A 19,026-nucleotide genomic window follows, 5' to 3' on the forward strand; every position below is an offset into this window, starting at 1 on the left:
GAATCTTGGTGACTTCACAGACAGTACGCGCAGATGACGAAATTTGCATCATGCACACTTTGCATGTTCTGTTCAGTGGACAACCGAAGTATACTTTGGCCTTTAAGGCAATATTCTAAACTATACACAAAGGAAAGGAAACCTCTTTTAAAAACCATTAAGATTATTAACTTTTTGTTTTCATTGTGACATTACTTTCAGGACAATTATCCACATTTTCATTACTGTAATATATCAGGACTTTTGGGTTTGTTTGTATTATACATGACTATCAAAGATGAATTTCATTAGATTCTCATTTATGTAATAAAATCATATTTCTTTAAATCCGTATGCAGTACAAAAAAGAACTGTATCATTACATTAGGACTGAAGTTCTAAGGCTCAGTCTAAACTGTTTAGATATGTACACCACAAGTACCTTGTAATGTGCTCAAGAGATCAGTTTTTGTTGCAAGGAGCTAGGACCATCCTGAGCAGAGATATTGAGGTTTCCGTAAACATCTGTATAACCAAAATTTGACGTGGAAAATCTAGTGTGTTTTTTGCAATACAAATACATAAAGGTACAAAAAAAAAAATACAAAAAAATGGTCAAGCAAACAATTTACATGTATTGGACCACTTCAGATGGACTGACCCAGAAAGTCGCTCTAGTAACTTTGGTACATATGATGCTATTGAATACTAAGAAGCTTCCTTAGTGTCGTATTACCAGTACTGGCCTGTTGATAGCAGCAATAGCGTATTGTACATTTAAAAAAGGAGAGACTGTAATATGTAGTACCTTACATGGTACACTGTAAATGGTACAAAAAAGGCCCACAACAGTTCTGCCAGCCATGAAGACTCTGGGGTATTCTGAAAAGAAAAGAGAAATACCTTATACATCGTGTTCTTCTTGTTTACTAGAACACAATATATTTATATTGAAGTTCAGGCACTTAACGATTCTTACCAAGGCAGCTAACATGAGTTACATGTTATACTATGTCTATGACAATTACTTTTTGCAGGTCATTTGCTAATGCTAATGGAAGCACAGCATCAGAAAAGATTGAAGTATCAGTAAAGTATTTATAAGTGGGCATTAAATTAAAAACAGGATTTGTCTTGCTCTTTTGAATTCAGAGTTTAGAGATCAACTATGTAGACGTACTCTAACTTTGACAACGCAAAGCTCTCTCCCCAGTCAGCAAGACCATTTATGAAAACTAGAGTGGCCAACATGGCTTGTTCAATATGATGCCGTAAATGCTACCTGCAAAGACAGCTCCCTAAAATGTATAAGTATACTCCAGGTAAAAAATAAAACACTAAGAAAGTGTGGAATGTGACTAGATTGCAAGAATGCTGAAGTTGATTGTCAGTGTAAGTCCTGTCAATACAACACAATGTGCTCGATATACTTTATTCTATCTGGGGGAATGGATCATATACAGTTAAAGTCAGAAGTTTACATAAACTTAGATTGAAGTCATTTAAACTCATTTTTAACCACTCCACAGATTTCATATTAGCAAACTATAGTTTTTGCAAGTCGTTTAGGACATCTACTTTGTGCATGACACAAGTAATGTTTCCAACAATTGTTTACAGACAGATTGCTTAACTTTGAATAGACTATATCACAATTCCAGTGGGTCAGACGTTTACATGCACTAAGTTAGCAGTGCCATTAAGTAGCTTGTAAAATTCCCGAAAATGATGTCAAACCTAATTTAGCTTCTAATTGGAGTCAATTCAACTCAGTGCCTCTTTAATTTACATCATGGGAAAATAAAAAATAATCAGACCTCAGCAAAAAAAATCGTAGACCTTCACAAGTCTGGTTCATCCTTGGGAGCAGTTTCCAAACACCTGAAGGTACCACGTTCATCTGTACAATCAATAGTATGCAAGTATAAACACCATGGGACCATGCAGCCATCATACCGCTCAGGAAGGAGATGCATTCTGTCTCCTAGAGATTAACATAGTTTTGTACAAAAGTGCAAATCAATCCCAGAACAACAGCAAAGGACCTTGTGAAGATGCTGGGGGAAACGGGTAGACAAGTATCTATATCCACAGTAAAACAAGTCCTATATCGACATGACCTGAAAGGCTGCTCAGCAAGGAAGCCGCCACTGCTCCAAAACCACCATAAAAAAGCCAGACAACAGTTTGCAAATGCACATGTGGACAAAGATCTTACTTTTTGGAGAAACTTCCTCTGGTCTGATTAAACAAAAATGTAACTGTTTGGCTATAATGACCATCGTTATGTTTGGAGGAAAAATGGTGAGGCTTGCAAGCCGAAAAACACCATCCCAACCGTGAATCATGGGGGTGGCAGCATCATGTTGTGGGGGTGTTTTGCTGCAGGAGAGACTGATGCATTTCACAAAATAGATGGAATCATGAGGAATGAAAATTATCTGGATATATTGAGCAACATCTCAAAACATCAGCCAGAAATTTAAAGCTTGGTCGCAAATGGATCTTCCAAATGGACAATGACACCAAGCATACTTCTAAGTTGTGCCAAAATGGCTTAAGGACAACAAAGTCAAGGTATTGGAGTGGCCATCACAAAGCACTGACCTCAATCCAATAGAAAATTAGTGGGCAGAACTGAAAAAGTGTGTGCGAGCAAGGAGGCCAACAAACCTCAGTTACACCAGTTCTGTCTGGAGGAATGGGCCAAAATTCCAGCAACTTATTGTGAGAAGATTGTGGAAAATGTTTGACAATTTAAAGGCAGTGCTACGAAATACTAACAAAGTGTATGTAAACTTCTGACCCACTGGGAATGTGATGAAATAAATAATTCTCTCTACTATTCTGACACTTCATATTCTTAAAATAGTGATCCTAACTGACCTAAAACAAGGAATGTTTTCTATGATTAAATGTCATGAATTGAGAAAAACTGAGTTTAAATGTATTTGGCTAAGGTGCAAGTAAACTTCTGACTTGAAATGTGCATACTCAAATGTTCACCAAAAGACAAACGAAATTGCAATGCTGTAATGGGAGCGAGGACCCAGAGGTCACCAAGTGCCGATCGGCAGAACTTTGACAGTGCCACCTCCTATTGCACTGAGAGTCACTTATTATCAGTGCTGCTATAAATATCCTCCTAATGAGCCACACAAAGGCTCTCTTGTGTGCGTAAATGGGAAATCAAGGATGAAAAAGGATCTGGAAACTCTTGACACAAATTCTGCTGACTGATTATTGTGTTTTCACCTTTAAATGCTTGGTTGGTTACATGTCAAAGTGACTTGTAATTATAGGTCCAGTAAGGGTTAGATGCATATGAATACACAGTCTGATCAAAAGAGGCAAAGATTATATATTAAGTGTCTCCAATATGAGTAAGACCTTGCAACCGCAGGAGTCATGCACACGATTATTCAGCAAGTGTAGATTACCGAAAAGGGTTTAAATGTATTTACCACAGCTATGAAAGGCCTCTTGACCAGCAATGCCACAGGCTGGATGGAGTCAGACACTGAGAAAGTCCAAGAGCTGAGAAGAGAGACCAGGATACAATTATGAATATGATTGAAAATCACAAACAATGATTTTTCGAATGAATCACAACCCTCTATGGACACATTAGAGACAGAATTTTCCCGGATGGGGGAAATCTTCATATATATGTAGTATTCAGACATTCATTTCCTTTCATTATAAATGTCTTCATAGTCAGGACCGGAAAAAAACAAAATACTGTTTCTGCTCAGAACGAACCGAAATGAAATACATTTTGTTTTTAGTCCCTGCTTTTAATTATAAAGAAGCCTGAAATACACATAGGACTCTTATTTTGAAATGTCTGCACTCCCAGTTGTGAACTCACTGACAGCTGATTTGCTGATTCAAACTGCTAACCTGAGCTCCGATCTTTTCAGTCGATTCATTAATAAGACCAGTTTAAAAGAGTAATTTGTTCACTCATCGGACATCATGTGTCGACTAGATTTTAAATTATTGTCGCAATCATTAATTTTTATGCGACCATTTTAGTCGCAGTCTGGAGCCCTGGGAGTGAACAAGCTTCTCTCAAGAATGTGCCAAGCAGACAGCAGATGTCAACATTTTTAGTGAAAAAGGAGTTACATTTTGGTCTGTTCTCATCACAAAACTATCGTATCGCTTGTGTCATATTGATTATATTTATATATCCTTCAAAAATCTTCATATGTGTTCCATAGAAAAAGTCATGAATGTGAGTAAATGATGAGAGAATTATTGAGTTTTGTGTTCCTTGCCACTGTCACCTTTGGCTCATTGGGGTCCTAAAGACAAACAATATTTTATGGCTTAATCTACAATCACGTTTTTCATCAAAACACACAATGAAGATTATGGAAATTTGCGGCTAAAGGTATTTGCTGTGAAAAGAGCTATACAGATACAAATGACCTGACCTGAAAATTATCAATTGTGAGTGAACTATTACTTTAAGTCTGTTAAGTACACATAAGGGCCCAAACATACTTCACACAAGTACGCAAACGCAGATGCACCTTGCTACGCAAGCTGGATTCCCTGCATCATTGCACATTGAAATGTGTCAGCGCTCAATTCATAACCCAACACAAGTACGTGCTACATTCCCTGTGTTGCCGCAAGGGACGCTAGAGCGGATTTTCTTTTTTCAGTCAACAACTGTCATGGCGGAGCAGCACTTTGAGGAGAGTCTTGCCGAACATGTTAGATTATACAAACATATATATGACTCCTCATCCTCTCTCCATTCGAATAAAACAACTGAACATAACAGCAACTGAAAATGTTTGGCTAGAAATTGCAGCTTCCTTAAATTATGATAATGACACTGTGAAGAAAAATGGAAACAACTGTGGGATCGATTTGTCCGAGGCAGGAAGAAATGGAAAGGTGTACGCAGTGGAGATGGCGCAACTAGCTAAGGATATCCAGTTATTTTGGGCATGTTGGGATGGCTTTTTGACTTCATAAAACACCACACCACAGTGTCAAATTTTCGTGATTTGGTAATGTTGTTTAAATGTGACTTATCATAAGAATGTTTTATTATTGTTTTAAAAGCAACAAGAAGAATTATAAAGCAGACATATCTAATGATGAAAGTCAGTGTATTTTAGGTAGAAACTTAAAAATTTATCACTGTGCCTTCATTACTAATCCACCTTAAATCTGTGATGTTTGCCTTCATGGCTCTAGCAGATGGAGACAGGTCAGGAAAATAGTCAGAGAAGTCAGACACCATCCAATACCCCTGCCCACTTCCTCCCTCCCTCTGTGCCTCAACTACAGACTCGTCTACAGCCAGAAACCCAACAACAGTCTGATGCCCAGAAGCAACCACCACCACAGCCACAACCTTCCCCCTTGTCTTCCGCTCGTCCTTCAACATCACATACTTTGTGGAACATAAAAATCTATATCACCCCCTTGTGGTATGAGGTTTGTAGCTACCAGAGCAATGCAAGAGCGCACGTAAAGTATGTACAGCAGGACCACGTGTAGGCTATGCGTTGGCCAAGCTCTCACGTCTGCGTTCGCGTACTTGCGTAAAGTATGTTTAGGCCTTAACACAGTAACAGTTCTTGGTTCATTTTGAATCGAAAATGATCAACTAAATGACCTGGGTTCAGTAAATTGTTCACTTAAAAGAACCAGCAGAGGCCACCTACAGGCTATACTTGTCATTGTTCTGAAATTGTCATATAATTATAATATCATATATCATATGAAATTGTCATATCATAACATATCAAATCATTGTCATGTCATATCACTATGCAAGAAATTAGTTCAGAGGTGTGACAAACAAAACATGTGTTGTTACGTGTATTGGAAAACAGGTGTTACAAGAAGAATGTCCGGAAACATGAAGAGTGGTAGCACAATATGAACAAGGACAAAAAAGGGTTAAAGCTAATGATGACAAAAGTTGAACTCAAGTTTCAACCAATTTACAAGCAGTAGAGGCCAAACATGAAGATTGCAACAATGCCTGATCACATCTTAGACAATTTCAGGAAGCTTAGAAAGGATCTTGCAACCTTCCCAGAGCAGATCTGCATTTAAAGGAAACCTTAATTACCAAACATTATTTATAACAGGCACTTGACTGTCTAAGTACATTGTAGTAAAGTTTAATATCAAATACATCACAGACAGTATTCTGTATATTTACACCTTAAACAGAGATTCACTCTTGGCTAAATGTATGCTTTTTCTTTCAGGTACTGAACTGTCACATAGAGTGTCCTCAAAAGTATTTGGAAACCGAAGTTTTATCAGAACTAAATCCAAACTAATTTATTACAATTACTTTTAACCAGCTGGTGTCACATTGACTTTTAGTGGAAGTCCGTTTCACCTCAAGTTCACACAGGTGTCCTGGCAGAGTAACCACATGTGAAGTTCAGCACATGAACTAAAGACATGTTCCTCGTTTGATAATCAGAAAGTGTCCAAATACTGTCCACCTTTATTTTCAACCATATATCTTTTGTTTTATCATTTAAAATCTAATCAACTTGTTTCAGTGAAATTTTTTACTTAAAAAGTGTGCTCGTGCTATCTTTCTTTGAAATAAATGTAACAAATCAAATTCAGTGACATTTCCAATGAGGAGTCCAAACACTTCATCGAGCCCCTACATTTCTAGCTGTATTTCAGCCTAGACAGCCAGACAGAATATACAGCATATCACAATTTTGCAACCTGTAAAATTACAAATTCAGATATGTTGGTGTGTATGTTTACCATCCAAGCACAACTTAAAAATTGAATGGCGAAATAATAAAAAAATAATAATATATTTTTTTTTAAAACAAGCATGATGTTAAAATACCTGAACTTTAGGAGGCCAGCACGGCCGTTGGTGGTGTCCTCCTCTGGAAAGAGCAGGAGGGGTAAAGCACCGGGAGACGAGCAGTACCTGCGGAGGATCTCTGTCAGCTCCAACCTGCTCCCTACATCCTGACCCAGCTCCATATAACCCCTCGCCCAGCACAAGAACCCAGCGGGGCCCTCCAGTAGAGGCTAAACAGAGACAAGGGAACACTGTAAGATCATGTGGAGATCAGCTGTAACATGTTGCTAGTTTAAGCATGGTAATGGATTGAAAATGTAAATTTAAAGGGATATATACGAATTAGTAGTTTCTTATGGTGCGGTCACATACAATGCGAAGAAACGGTTTGCCTCAAATTGCTAACGTGAGTTTGACCGCTGGATTATAAATGTGTGTTTAAACTCGCGTTCACGTTAGTATCCCCCCTTCTCTTCCGGAAAAGGACAGGAGGAGGGGCTTCTACAACTTGGTTCATATTAAAGTACAACCAATAGCTGGAATCAAGCAGAAGCACATCTTTTCAGAACTTACCAGGTAGTACAATGTCCTCGCTCACTTTCCTCCAAGCAATGTGTTTTTTCATCCGGTCTCTGTACATGTATGATGTTGTGTCATACAATTCTGGGTGCCCACACACCGCTACAATAATGTTTTCATTCATTTTTCCAGATTTCTTCTGCTACTACGTCAGCACGTCAGTGACATCTGGACAATCTCAATGCTGATAGGCTGTCGCAACAATGCGTCATGCAGATTTTTGCAGATTTGTGCAGATTTTTAGCTTGAGTTGAAAATTTTAACTCGCGCGAATAAGGTGAACGCACGATTATTCTTTTACTACTGCAGCTAAAGTGGATACTCTTCTCAGCTCTTGGACTTTCTCTGTGTCTGAATAGAAATTTATTCTATTTAGTGTTGTAAATCTGCACAAAATTTTAAAAACAATGTGAGCAATACATGCCTTATCCTTGTATGACCCCACGTTCTTCTGCACGGTCATTGCATTTTGTCTTCACTAAGTAATTTCATTTCATTTAAAGCAACTGATACTAGTTCAGAACACTCTGGGCTGTCAGTACAGTGGTCCGTGCCAAAACAAATGGATACAGGGCGTTTGGTAGGGTACGTGCTGTCACACGAAAGATCACATATATTGGCATGAGTGAAACCAATATTTAAACAACATATAACGAACAACACAAACAGCGTAGAACTAAAATTAATAAAGACTGCGGAGCAACACGGGACCGCACAGAACCTAAAGCTATAACGAACGCCATAGGAGCCTTTATTGCTGCAGATATGCAACCATACTTAGACGTCGAGAACACAGGATTTAAGCATCTGCTTAACGTTCCAACAAGAACCCATTTCAGCAATTCTGTAGTGCCGGCTTTATATAAACAAGCACATGCTGTAATTGTCCACGAATTGCCCTCTGAAAATGTGGATATTCAGATTTTTTTAAATTGAGTAATAAGTACAAGTGGTGAGCTGAAAGGCAAAATAAACAGAAATCTGTACTGCTAATGTCTTAATTTTGTTACAATTATTATATATGCACTTTTTTTTTTACTTTTATGATTGTTGTTTATGTTTGCGTACAATGTGCATAAAGGGCTCCAGACTGTGACTAAAATAGTTGCAAATGCAACCAAAAAGAAATGATTGCAACAACAATCATTTAAAATCTAATCGCCATTGGCGACAGTCGGGATTTGTGCTTTCATATGTGGTTTCGTCAGATATCTTGTGAGTTATTGAATACATATTTAGAGCACCAATGTGTCTTGCGCCTCTTTTCACCCTTTCTGTTGATGACATGAGCTCGCTGGCTGCACGCAACAACAAACACAATGTAAGCCACAATGTCCGATTCATGAACAAATGACTCTTTTGAAATGGGTCATTATAAAGAATCACCCAACAAGAGCTCTTTTGAACTCAGGAGCTCGGGTTAGCGGTTTCACAATTGGGAAAAGACAGACATTTCAAAATAGTAGTCCCATGTGCATTTTGGGCTTGTTTATAATTAAAAGCCCTGTGCTAAGTACCAATTTTTACCAATTGTCCTGGTTATTGGGCTGAGAAGCACAATTAACTGCATCTGGGATTATTTCAGTTTGCAATCTTGTATTCTTTGTGTCATTATCATATTGAGAAAAAAAAAATCCTTTAAGAGGCTTTATATGGAGTAAGGAAAAAAATTATGTGCATTTTGAACTGTTCTGAGACCAGTGCAGACAGATAACACAGTGGAGGTATAGTCATTCACTTAATAGGGAGCAAGGGTGTATCCTATACACTCACTCCTAACATCCGACCAAATGTTCAGTTTCAGGCTGCAGATGATGTTTGGATCACTCAACATGTTTGGCAGACATGGGACAAAGATAATCAATACATAGATTTAAAATGTATGAAGCTACATTTTATTTTAACATGTTTGGCAGTGATTGGATGATTCTGGTCATTACTTAGAATCAGAATTAATTTAGTTAATTTATAAATGTTTGATTGGTATCTGATTGGTAAAACGCTTCAGCACTGGCTATCACTTGTTTATTTGACATGGTTGGCAGTGATTGGACAATGCTGAACATTACTTTGAATCATAATTAATTATGCTAATTTTTGATCAGTAATATGCTTCAGCACTGGCTATCACTTGTTTATTTGACAGTGCAAAGAGAGAAGATTGAGATTTTGTAGGAAAAGTAAGAAAAACAAAAAACAAAGAATATTGTAACAAAAGTAAAATCAAATAATTTTTATTTGTATAGTTTTTTATTTGTGCTTCTCCCAATAATGCAGCTTTACAGAAACGTCTGTAAATGTAACATCTTAAAAACATGAATAACCAACACTCCTGGAAACATTTAAAAACATCTGACTTTCTATAACTTCGTATTATTTTACATTTCACAACTTAGTCCCGCTGTCCCCATATAAGGACATCTGTTTTTAGGAAAATGATTTGCTCTACATTGTTTATTAGGTGCTAATTATAACAAATAAAAAAGGAAACTGCACATAACAGTCACACTTGTGTCTCAGGAGTTTAAAATATGTTGTGCATTTTGTGGATGTGTAAATTCATTTATTGAATAAATAGAATTCATTAGAGGTGGGCATTAGGAGGGTATTAGGAATGATACTGTACACAGTATGTCATAATGCAGTTCATATTTGCTGGACATTAAACCCAAAATGTTTTCTTTTTATATTTGATAACTTGATGGATGGCTGATTCTATTTTCCTCTTTTTCCTATTTTCATTTTGATATTCTCTTGAATTATTTTAATTATTTTTCTTTGTTTATTGTACATGGGTGAATCTTATGAAACGAATGATGAAGTGCATTGTGGTAATAAGGTGACCTTAGAAAAAAACACTAATAGGGGGCAGAGCACCCCTTATGATTGGGCAAAAATTATTGCTTTATTTAAGAGGTATTTAAAAACTAATTTTGTCATCAAAATTCAATTAAATCATTAATCTTACAAAATTTAGCATCAGTTGCGTTAATGATAATGCATAGTTTTGAAAACAGGTCATATAAACTCAACAAAGGATGGTTATTTACTGCAGTAATGTTTTTTTACTATTTGGAAATGGTTTTTATTATTATTTTATATTGTTTTGAAATTGTTTTGGTTTGTGAACGGCGCTTGGTCTGTGCAAGTTTCTCTTGTAAACAATGAAACGCTTCCTGCCTCCTCCTCCTCCGCATGACCTTACTAACAAGCTTACGTCATCACTCTCACGAGCGTGCGTCACAGAGATATACGGTAGCGAACATTTGTAGTTAAAAAGTTTATAAGTACTGTTTGGTTTCAGAACAACTTTATTTGTCGCTTGGAGTCGTGTGGATTATTTTGATGCACCCTAAATGTGCATTTTGGACCGCCAAAACATTTTGTATGTCCAACATTTGAGGACATACATTTTTACACCATGTCTACACCGGCACGTCTGTTGATTAATCAGCTGATAGATGGTTTCATGTTGGCGAAATCCACTACTGGTCGACCTCTAATATTTAAATCCTCACCTCCACGATTCAAGCACAGTACAGTGTGCCCGGTAATACACCACATTTCCCGAGGATCAATGAAGTATCTGTTTAGTGATCTGAACTAGGATAATGCAACTAACTCCTCTACAACACATGCAGATACATTATATCACTCAGAAAAGCATGCCCTAAAGGTAAGAGATGAATACAAGACACTCCTGCATCCAAACAAAGTGAATGGTTTGAAGTGAGCAAACACACAGAATAAAACCTTGAATCGCTGGCCTGTGGCCCAGTGTTAAGTCCACTCAGTTGTGAAAGGAGAAGCAGACCTCATTGTGTGTGTAACAACTGAGTAAACCAACAAACTGAAAGACATATAGTTCAAGGGCAGAGCAGAGGAGAGAAAGAGATGACATCATGCTGACACAGACACTGACACATATGCACACATACACACTAGCTCACCGTGTTACAGGAGGTCAGAAGGTTAATAATATTGTGGTCGAAGTGTGTAACATGATTGCAGACGTACAGTCGGGTGCTTTTGTCCCATAAACGCAGGCTGTTCTGCCTGACGTGAAGGCCCAGCACGGAGCACATCATTCTCACTATGAACCTGAAACAACACAGACAGAAAACACAGCCACTGTCATCATTCCCAGTGATTCTCATGATCTCGAGAACTTTTTGATCTCAAGGCATATGCTTAATTGCTTGAAATTAGTATTGTAGAAAAATATTAGTAACATTTTAATTAGAAAAAATTACTATTATTATAACGTGTAAAACAGTATTAATGAACAATGAGTAGGTGGAGTATTTCCTAAAGTATGGCAGAGGCCCTTTATTTAGATATACTGTAAATAGGCCTACTTGTTGCTACACTGAACCCTTAAAACGACTGCAAAGCCTTACCTGTATTCAGTGTCATATACTGAAATACCACTAGATGGAGCTGTAATAGCCTGCTTGTTTGTGCATGAGCTAGAGGTGTCAGGTCAGATTTTACATCTTAACAAATTAATAGCCTAATAATAAATTGTAGGTTGTACCCATTTACTGCCCTTGCTGCACATCCCTGCCATTTGTCATATCTGTTCTCACATGTGTTTATCCGCCATAACATTAACCACAACTAAATACTATGTGAAACACCAGCTGCACAAATGTAGGAGTGAAAGATGTTACGATAGCTTAGTATTAAGTACATTAAACATTATATCACCCCCTTGTGGTTTCTCAAAGCTATTACACAAGAATACATTAAACGGAAGGCCAACTGACGGTCAACTGGAAAGCACACAAATTAGGCTTCTACATAAATGTTGGCAAATATTAATTTATCAATCAGAGGTCGACGGATAGTGGGTTTTGCCCAGCAAAAGGAAAAACTCAGGCAGCAAAAGGTTGGCATTGATGATTGATTTAATGCTGCTTATACATTCACTTCGAAACAAAACCACTTCAACTGGACGCCCCACAACCCTGTAAATTTTTTTTTTTAAATGGATCTGCACATTTTTATTTTATTCAAAACTGCATATTAAGAGAAAAGGTCATCAGTTTCCAAACAGCTTATGTTAGTGTCCTCTCCACCTTGTCGGCAATGACATTCTCCAGTGCAGCGGTTAGTTATAAACAAATTAATCATCAAACCACCTTTCTTTGTCTTAACTGATTTATTGTACCATTGAAAATTAAAAAATATTGTACACATAGTTCATACCTTGGCTTTTCTCTGTCAAAGCTTTTAATCCAGCTTTTGAAGCATCTGTCTCTATAAATAGCCTAGTCACATTGCACAACAAACTCAATGTGGAGTCAGTGATTGTTTTTATTTAACCTCTAGAGGGCGCAGTTATACTGTAGAAACAAGCAATTCAGACTGTAGAACCTTTCAGAGCCGGCCACGGAGAAAATAAACCAAACAATAACTATTGGAAATGGACTTGATTTTTTCTGAAAGCCGAAAAACGCAACTATCGGCCCCAATATTGGCCGATAGTTGGTAAATCCAATATATCGGTCGACCTCTAATATCAATGCCTCAAAAACATTAAAAAAGTGCAGATTAGGGATGTAAATTTTCAGACATTTTCATAATCAATTGTCGTGGAAATTTACGTTAATACGTTGATACCTTAAAATCCATGTGGAGGACTCCAAATAATATGTGCATGTAGCCTGCTGTTGAAATATAATTTAAATGAATACACATAAGAAATACATGTACTGGTATTTTTTATAATTAAAATGAAATATTCTTAGTTCAGTGTATTGTAATATATTTAGGTGTATGTTTAATTACTGATAATAAATCACTGTTAATAATAATACCTATTAAAGTTCACTAAACTTCACATTGTGGATCGTGGGATATTTCGGACATTTGGACAAATTTTTTTGCATTTGAAATCAAGTCAAATCATAACACACTATTTAAACACAGTACATAACATACTGCTTCTCTGGTAAAGATGAGATGTCTCATGAATGTTCCTTCATGCTCTCCTTGCGATCACTGAAGTAAATGTAGTTTGGGATGAAATAAGAAGACCGGCGGATCGATAGTGCTTGTTGTTATGTTGTACTTTCACACACTATACTATATATGCAAAAGAAAATTATGTTCATTTATAGCAGGGGTTCTCAACAGGAGCTTTCAAAGGATGCCAGGGGGTGCTGAGAACAAATTAGAAGAAAGGGGGGTGTTAGGTCACAAATGGGGGGCGTTTATCAGTCATACTTCAAATCAATCGTCACGTTCGTGTTCGTCTTTGCATAAAAACGTTTATCTAGATATCTGATATATATTAGCATACCAGTTCTCCGTTATATGAGCTGGTACACATTTGTGCTGCGGTTCATCTTATTCTGAACTAAAGTCGCTCAATGCATCTGAAGTATCTGGATATGCAGCGTCAAATAGACAGGCGGAGTCACAACCTCTGCTAATGCACCTGTATGACTCTGTAGGTGGATACGGGGCAAGTGCGTTTTTACTCGCAGGCCGGTTCGAGATCTAAATCACTGTACTTTAGGCAGAAATAGATTCATAATAAATATCATATCACTACTTCAGCTCTATTAAAATTGTAATAGGCAACATAGTGGCGTAAACTACTACCTCTGGAGTCGAGAGTTCGAATCCAGGGTGTGCTGAGTGACTCCAGCCAGGTCTCCTAACCAACCAAATTGGCCCGGTTGCTAGGGAGGGTAGAGTCACATGGGGTAACCTCCTTGTGGTCGTGATTAGGGGTTCTCGCTCTCAATGGGGCGTGTGGTGAGTTGCGCGTGGATCACAGAGAGTAGCATGAGCTTCCACATGCTGTGAGTCTCTGCAGTGTCATGCACAACGAGCCACCTGATAAGATGCGCAGATTGACGGTCTCAGAAGCGAGACTCACAAACACAGTCCTGTAGTCCGCCTTTGTAGTTTTTAATGTCTTGCGTTGTTTAGAATGTCTCATGTGCATGCCTATAGACTGAACACGTAATACACGTGTGCATAACCGTATCGTTTACACAAATTCAAATTTTTTTATGTTTACACGGAGACGATAACAGCAAAAATGTTTCGTTTTCAGGCCCCAAAACGCCACTGTTGTGTAAAAGAACAGCCAAAACGCATAAAAAGTTTTCCGTATTTAGTTGAAAACGTTGTTGTGTAAACAGCCTCTAAGACATATCAGACCGCTAACCCGTTTACTGCGAGTCATATTTCCTGATTCTCAGAATACCGTGTGATCTCAACAAGTAAGCTCATAAAATAATTTCAAATCAATGTTTCATGTGCATTTATTTATACATTTGGCAACTAGTCTTTTTATAAACTATACTGTATAAAGAGTGGTCAGATGGTCATTTAATACAAAATATACACCAAAAGAACTCTGACGTAAACTGCAGGTGGATTTCAGCTGTTTAGCTATTTATTATTTCTAACATAATTATATAATTTCAACGTAAATCAATGTTCAATGTCCATTTATTTGTTTATTTGGAAAGTAGCCTTGTAAAATGCTGGATAATGAGGAGTCAGATGGACAATTTCACAAAATAAACACCAACATAATAATTCATTTAAATCCAAATCAATATAAATCGTCCATGTTTTTATTTATTAATTTAGTAGCTGTGTAATAAGCAGGATAATGTGCAGTCAGCCAGTTGTTATTGCAAAATAAACCCCTTCAAGGTGATACAAGACCCCTCCGCTTCGCATCGGAATTCTGATCACTATGTCAGAGTTTATTTTGTGATAACAACTGGCAGACAGTATATTATCCCTTACATATTTATTATAATTCAGTTAACATGTAATATACATGCAATAGGGATGAACCTGCCCGGGTTTGTTATTAGAAGGCAGGTCTATTTAGCAGACTTGGCTATTAAGAGACCAGTATCTGTTACGCATTACATTTAAAAAGTCACATGAACAATCTTGTAAAAAATATCTAAGGGATCTAAGGGAAAAAAAATCAGATTTGCCAGTGTTTATATACCAATGTGGCACTTACCTTCTTACAACACTGTCAGGGAGTGCACAACTCACTAGGAACACGTGGACACCAATAAATATTCGTAATAGCATCAAACAGAGGCCGACAGGGGTGTACAGCAACAACAGCAGCAAGATGAAGCCATCATTTGGTAGCCTGTGAAAACAGACAACAGGAATAGAAACCAGCTTCAGGATCTATTTCTGTGAGCAGCCGTCCGCCAGAGACCAACAGATCCGAGCACACAGGAGACTAAATGTGTATCATCTATGGAAGTACAAATGCCTATTCACTCAACTCTAAACAGGCTCACTAGTGCCGGCCTATAATCATTTTATATAATCTAGAACTATGATTTCTATAAAGATCTAATATGTTTGAATGCAACAGGCCAAATCCAATACAGACTGGCACACACATACCAACTCATAATATTGAGAAAATCACCAACATGAGGCCAGTTGTGTTAATACAGAACACACGTTTTAATGGGTTTACTTGATATAGCCAGACTTAGTAGTATTTTACAGTGTTAAGCTCTTTTATAATTCATATGATACTGTATTAACTGTCTCGTGAGCTCTTAATGGTAAATCTAGCTTATTAAGTTACATTGCATTGGTGTGAAATTAATCAGAAACTGTTCATGTTTACTGTTGTATATGTAGCTCATGTTTTAGTGTTTAACGGTCTTTATAAGGTTATAATTTGAGGGTTCGGTGTATGAACATGCTATGGCTAATGGTGTTAGCAGTGAAACTCAATCGAGTCTTTAAATGTGTCATTTACCGCTGGAAGTCGAACATCTGATCAATCCCTCGCATTTCCATTATTCAAACTCTTTTTGAGAATTTTTCGAGGGCTGCTGCACACTATTCCTCAGGCTTTAACAGAAGGGGTGAAGGGGAAAGACGCTAACCCCGCTCTTAGCCTGCGCTATTACTCGCCATGTTGAGACTCTGTTGATGTTTCTGGATGACGAACACAGAAGCTCACGAGAAGATGGAGATGAACCACTCTCAAGCTTTTTCCGTGTTGGGTCACGTGTTTCACAGCGGCGCATTTGATTGGTCTTTAGAGAGAATCTTTGCGCGTCCTTGTTTGGAATAGTTTTATAATGGTGCAATATGTAACAATTTTCCTGTAATATTCGACTTTTTTTGCAAATGTGTGAACGGCTTATAACGCAACTTAAAAAATTAGCCCTTCCTGGACTTCCTAGTTTCCCTATTAAAGCCTGTAGACTGATTTTCATGTGAAGGGGGCGAGTCGCTTTTGGCTGGAAAATCCAAAGGATGTAACGTTTATGCATGCTCCTGAGAGACTTGCCTCAGTCATCGCTTCTCTTCAATGTAAACAGGCAGTCTGCAACACTAGGTAACTGTAAATGGATTAATGGAAAAGAGAACCAGCGAGAACAGGCTTTACAATATAAACAATAGTTTAATAATAAACTGAACAAAAAGACACAAACACACACACAGGTGTCAGGCAGCTACCCTCTAAATCTCTCTCTCTGTCGCATTGCCATCTCTGGTTGCTCTTGTCCCTCTCAAGGGCTTAATTAGCCTGATTAGGGGCTGGGTGTGTAGCATCACAACCGGCCCTGCCCTCTGCCTTGCCACAGTAACCTTAACTTAGAGATGGAATCTAGCAAGCGTCCGGCTCCCAGCACAACACCGACTCCTACACAAACTCAGTGAGCAAAAAAAATAAATAAATAACATTTATCTACTGAATACCGTCTGGCTAAGCAGGAACGTGATCGCGGTCGAGCAAAAACAAAAGTGAACATCGGCAGGGCATTTGATTCTTGGAGGGACCTTCGTTCAGTTTTGGGGATAAAAACCGACCCTAAATTGGCATTCTTCTTATTGAACAGATAATCTTACATAACTGCAAAGCATGTGAAATATAGTGCCATAAGCATCGAGCTGTGTAATTTTAGCTAACTTGATCTTGCCAACTAACGCTGGTGAATTGCAAGCTGCTTGCTTTGTAACTTTCAAATAATTTCAAAGATCATCTCTTTATACTAAAAGTCAGGTATACAGGATAAATGTAAGAAAATACGCTGGTTTCTTGATCATAGTACAACATATGACATACAAAACCTACAATAGTGCAACAGTAAACTGTCTGGTATAGTTCAGTAGTATGTAGCTGTATGTGTGTATGCTCTGTTAGCTGATAAGTAGTTTTAGTTTAGTCTGTGTAATTTTAGTTATGTTACATCATCTGTCAGCATGATGCCAGTGGATCAAGTTCAGTCTTTTTGTACGTTACATTATTGTTTTGGATGCTCGCTCAATCACGTCCCTATGGAGTGTGTGCACGAGTGTGACGCGATCAATGCAAATGGTAAATGCCCCCGACTGTGTCTTAAAAACATCAGGTTCATTCACATTTCTGCGCATTTGGAAGATGGCATGATACACAGGTGAGGAAACTCCTGGATAGTGACGAAGAGTTCACATTTTTCTCAGAAGAAGAGCGGGACTCTTTGCATTTTGAAGAGTTGCTTGATCCAGCTGAGGACACAATTTTGGATGAGTCATTTAGTTTTACTTACTTTAGTTGACATGCTCTTTTATATAAACATGTACATATTTTACTATTGGGACTGTTTCCAGACTTGCCAGCCAGGATTCAGAGTATTGAAATTTGAAATATGTCCTAATAAGCAAGATTTAATTACATTTAAATGCTGTTTCTGCTAAAGCAGGTATTTAAATTGTATGCTGTATGATATAAATATGATATGTAATATGATGTAAAAATAATATGAATGTTTAGATTATATTTTATCTAGTGTTTATGCTGCCTAATTTTCATTAACAAAGCTTGTGCTTACAAATATGTGTTCAGGTTAAATGAGTAAAATGCACTTTAAATATGCCCATATTAGAAAATCAGCATATTATAATGATTTCTGAAGGATCATGTGACAATGAAGACTGCATAATGATGCTGAAAATTCAGCTTTGATCATAAATTGCATTTTACAATATATTCAAATAGAAAACTGTCACAATATCACTGTTTTTACTGTATTTTGGATCAAATAAATGCAGTCTTGGTGAGCAGAAGAGACTTCTTCTAAAACCTTTAAATGGTAGTGTAGGTCAAAAATGTATAAGTGAAGTTTTTATGTAAAGAAAATGTATAGTCAGATTAATTCTTAACTTAAAACTTGATTTTGATCATTAAGTCTCCTCACATTAATTCTAGGAGAGAGAGGAAACGTACAGAAGAGTGATTGCTGAGGCTTCATCATCACAAGAGGTAATTCTTAAACTGTATCAGTGGTAATAAATGGCATAATTAATACATTTTTAGCATAGTACTACAATTATTTACAACAGTGCAATAACACAAGGCCCTTGTGTAATTATTTCATGTCAGTGTCTTAAATAGATGTCTGTTAACTATTAATCAGTGTGTATAAATTTTATGATGTTTCAGTGTGGATTACATTGACATCATTTATTTATCTGAATATTGTTGTTTACTTGCTTTTGTTGTTTTTGCCTGAAGCAAAAAGATGGGGCAAAATTGTATGAAAAAGACAGCACAGTGAAAGAAGCCAACAGTCCACAGCTTGAAATCACAGAGAAGCAAGATCAATGTCCTTCTGTTTCCAAAAGGAGGGCTT

The 19,026-nt window shown here is 37.4% G+C and overlaps 1 protein-coding gene across 1 annotated transcript in view; it reads right to left on the reverse strand.

Moving 5' to 3' along the window:
- The window catches only part of LOC127663070 (lipid droplet-regulating VLDL assembly factor AUP1-like), a 26,224-nt gene extending 9,885 nt beyond the window's left edge, over nucleotides 1-16,339 (reverse strand). The window contains exons 1-6 of the mRNA XM_052154484.1: nucleotides 16,161-16,339; nucleotides 15,390-15,527; nucleotides 11,332-11,482; nucleotides 6,842-7,032; nucleotides 3,444-3,516; nucleotides 788-861 (exon numbers count right to left, since the gene is read on the reverse strand). Coding sequence (XP_052010444.1) covers nucleotides 788-861; nucleotides 3,444-3,516; nucleotides 6,842-7,032; nucleotides 11,332-11,482; nucleotides 15,390-15,527; nucleotides 16,161-16,201 — 668 coding nt within the window. The 5' untranslated portion in view covers nucleotides 16,202-16,339. The remainder of the gene's footprint in view (nucleotides 1-787; nucleotides 862-3,443; nucleotides 3,517-6,841; nucleotides 7,033-11,331; nucleotides 11,483-15,389; nucleotides 15,528-16,160) is intronic.
- Nucleotides 16,340-19,026: the final 2,687 nt, after the last annotated feature.

The sequence above is a fragment of the Xyrauchen texanus genome, chromosome 23 (assembly GCF_025860055.1).
Source record: "Xyrauchen texanus isolate HMW12.3.18 chromosome 23, RBS_HiC_50CHRs, whole genome shotgun sequence".
Lineage (NCBI taxonomy): Eukaryota > Metazoa > Chordata > Actinopteri > Cypriniformes > Catostomidae > Xyrauchen > Xyrauchen texanus.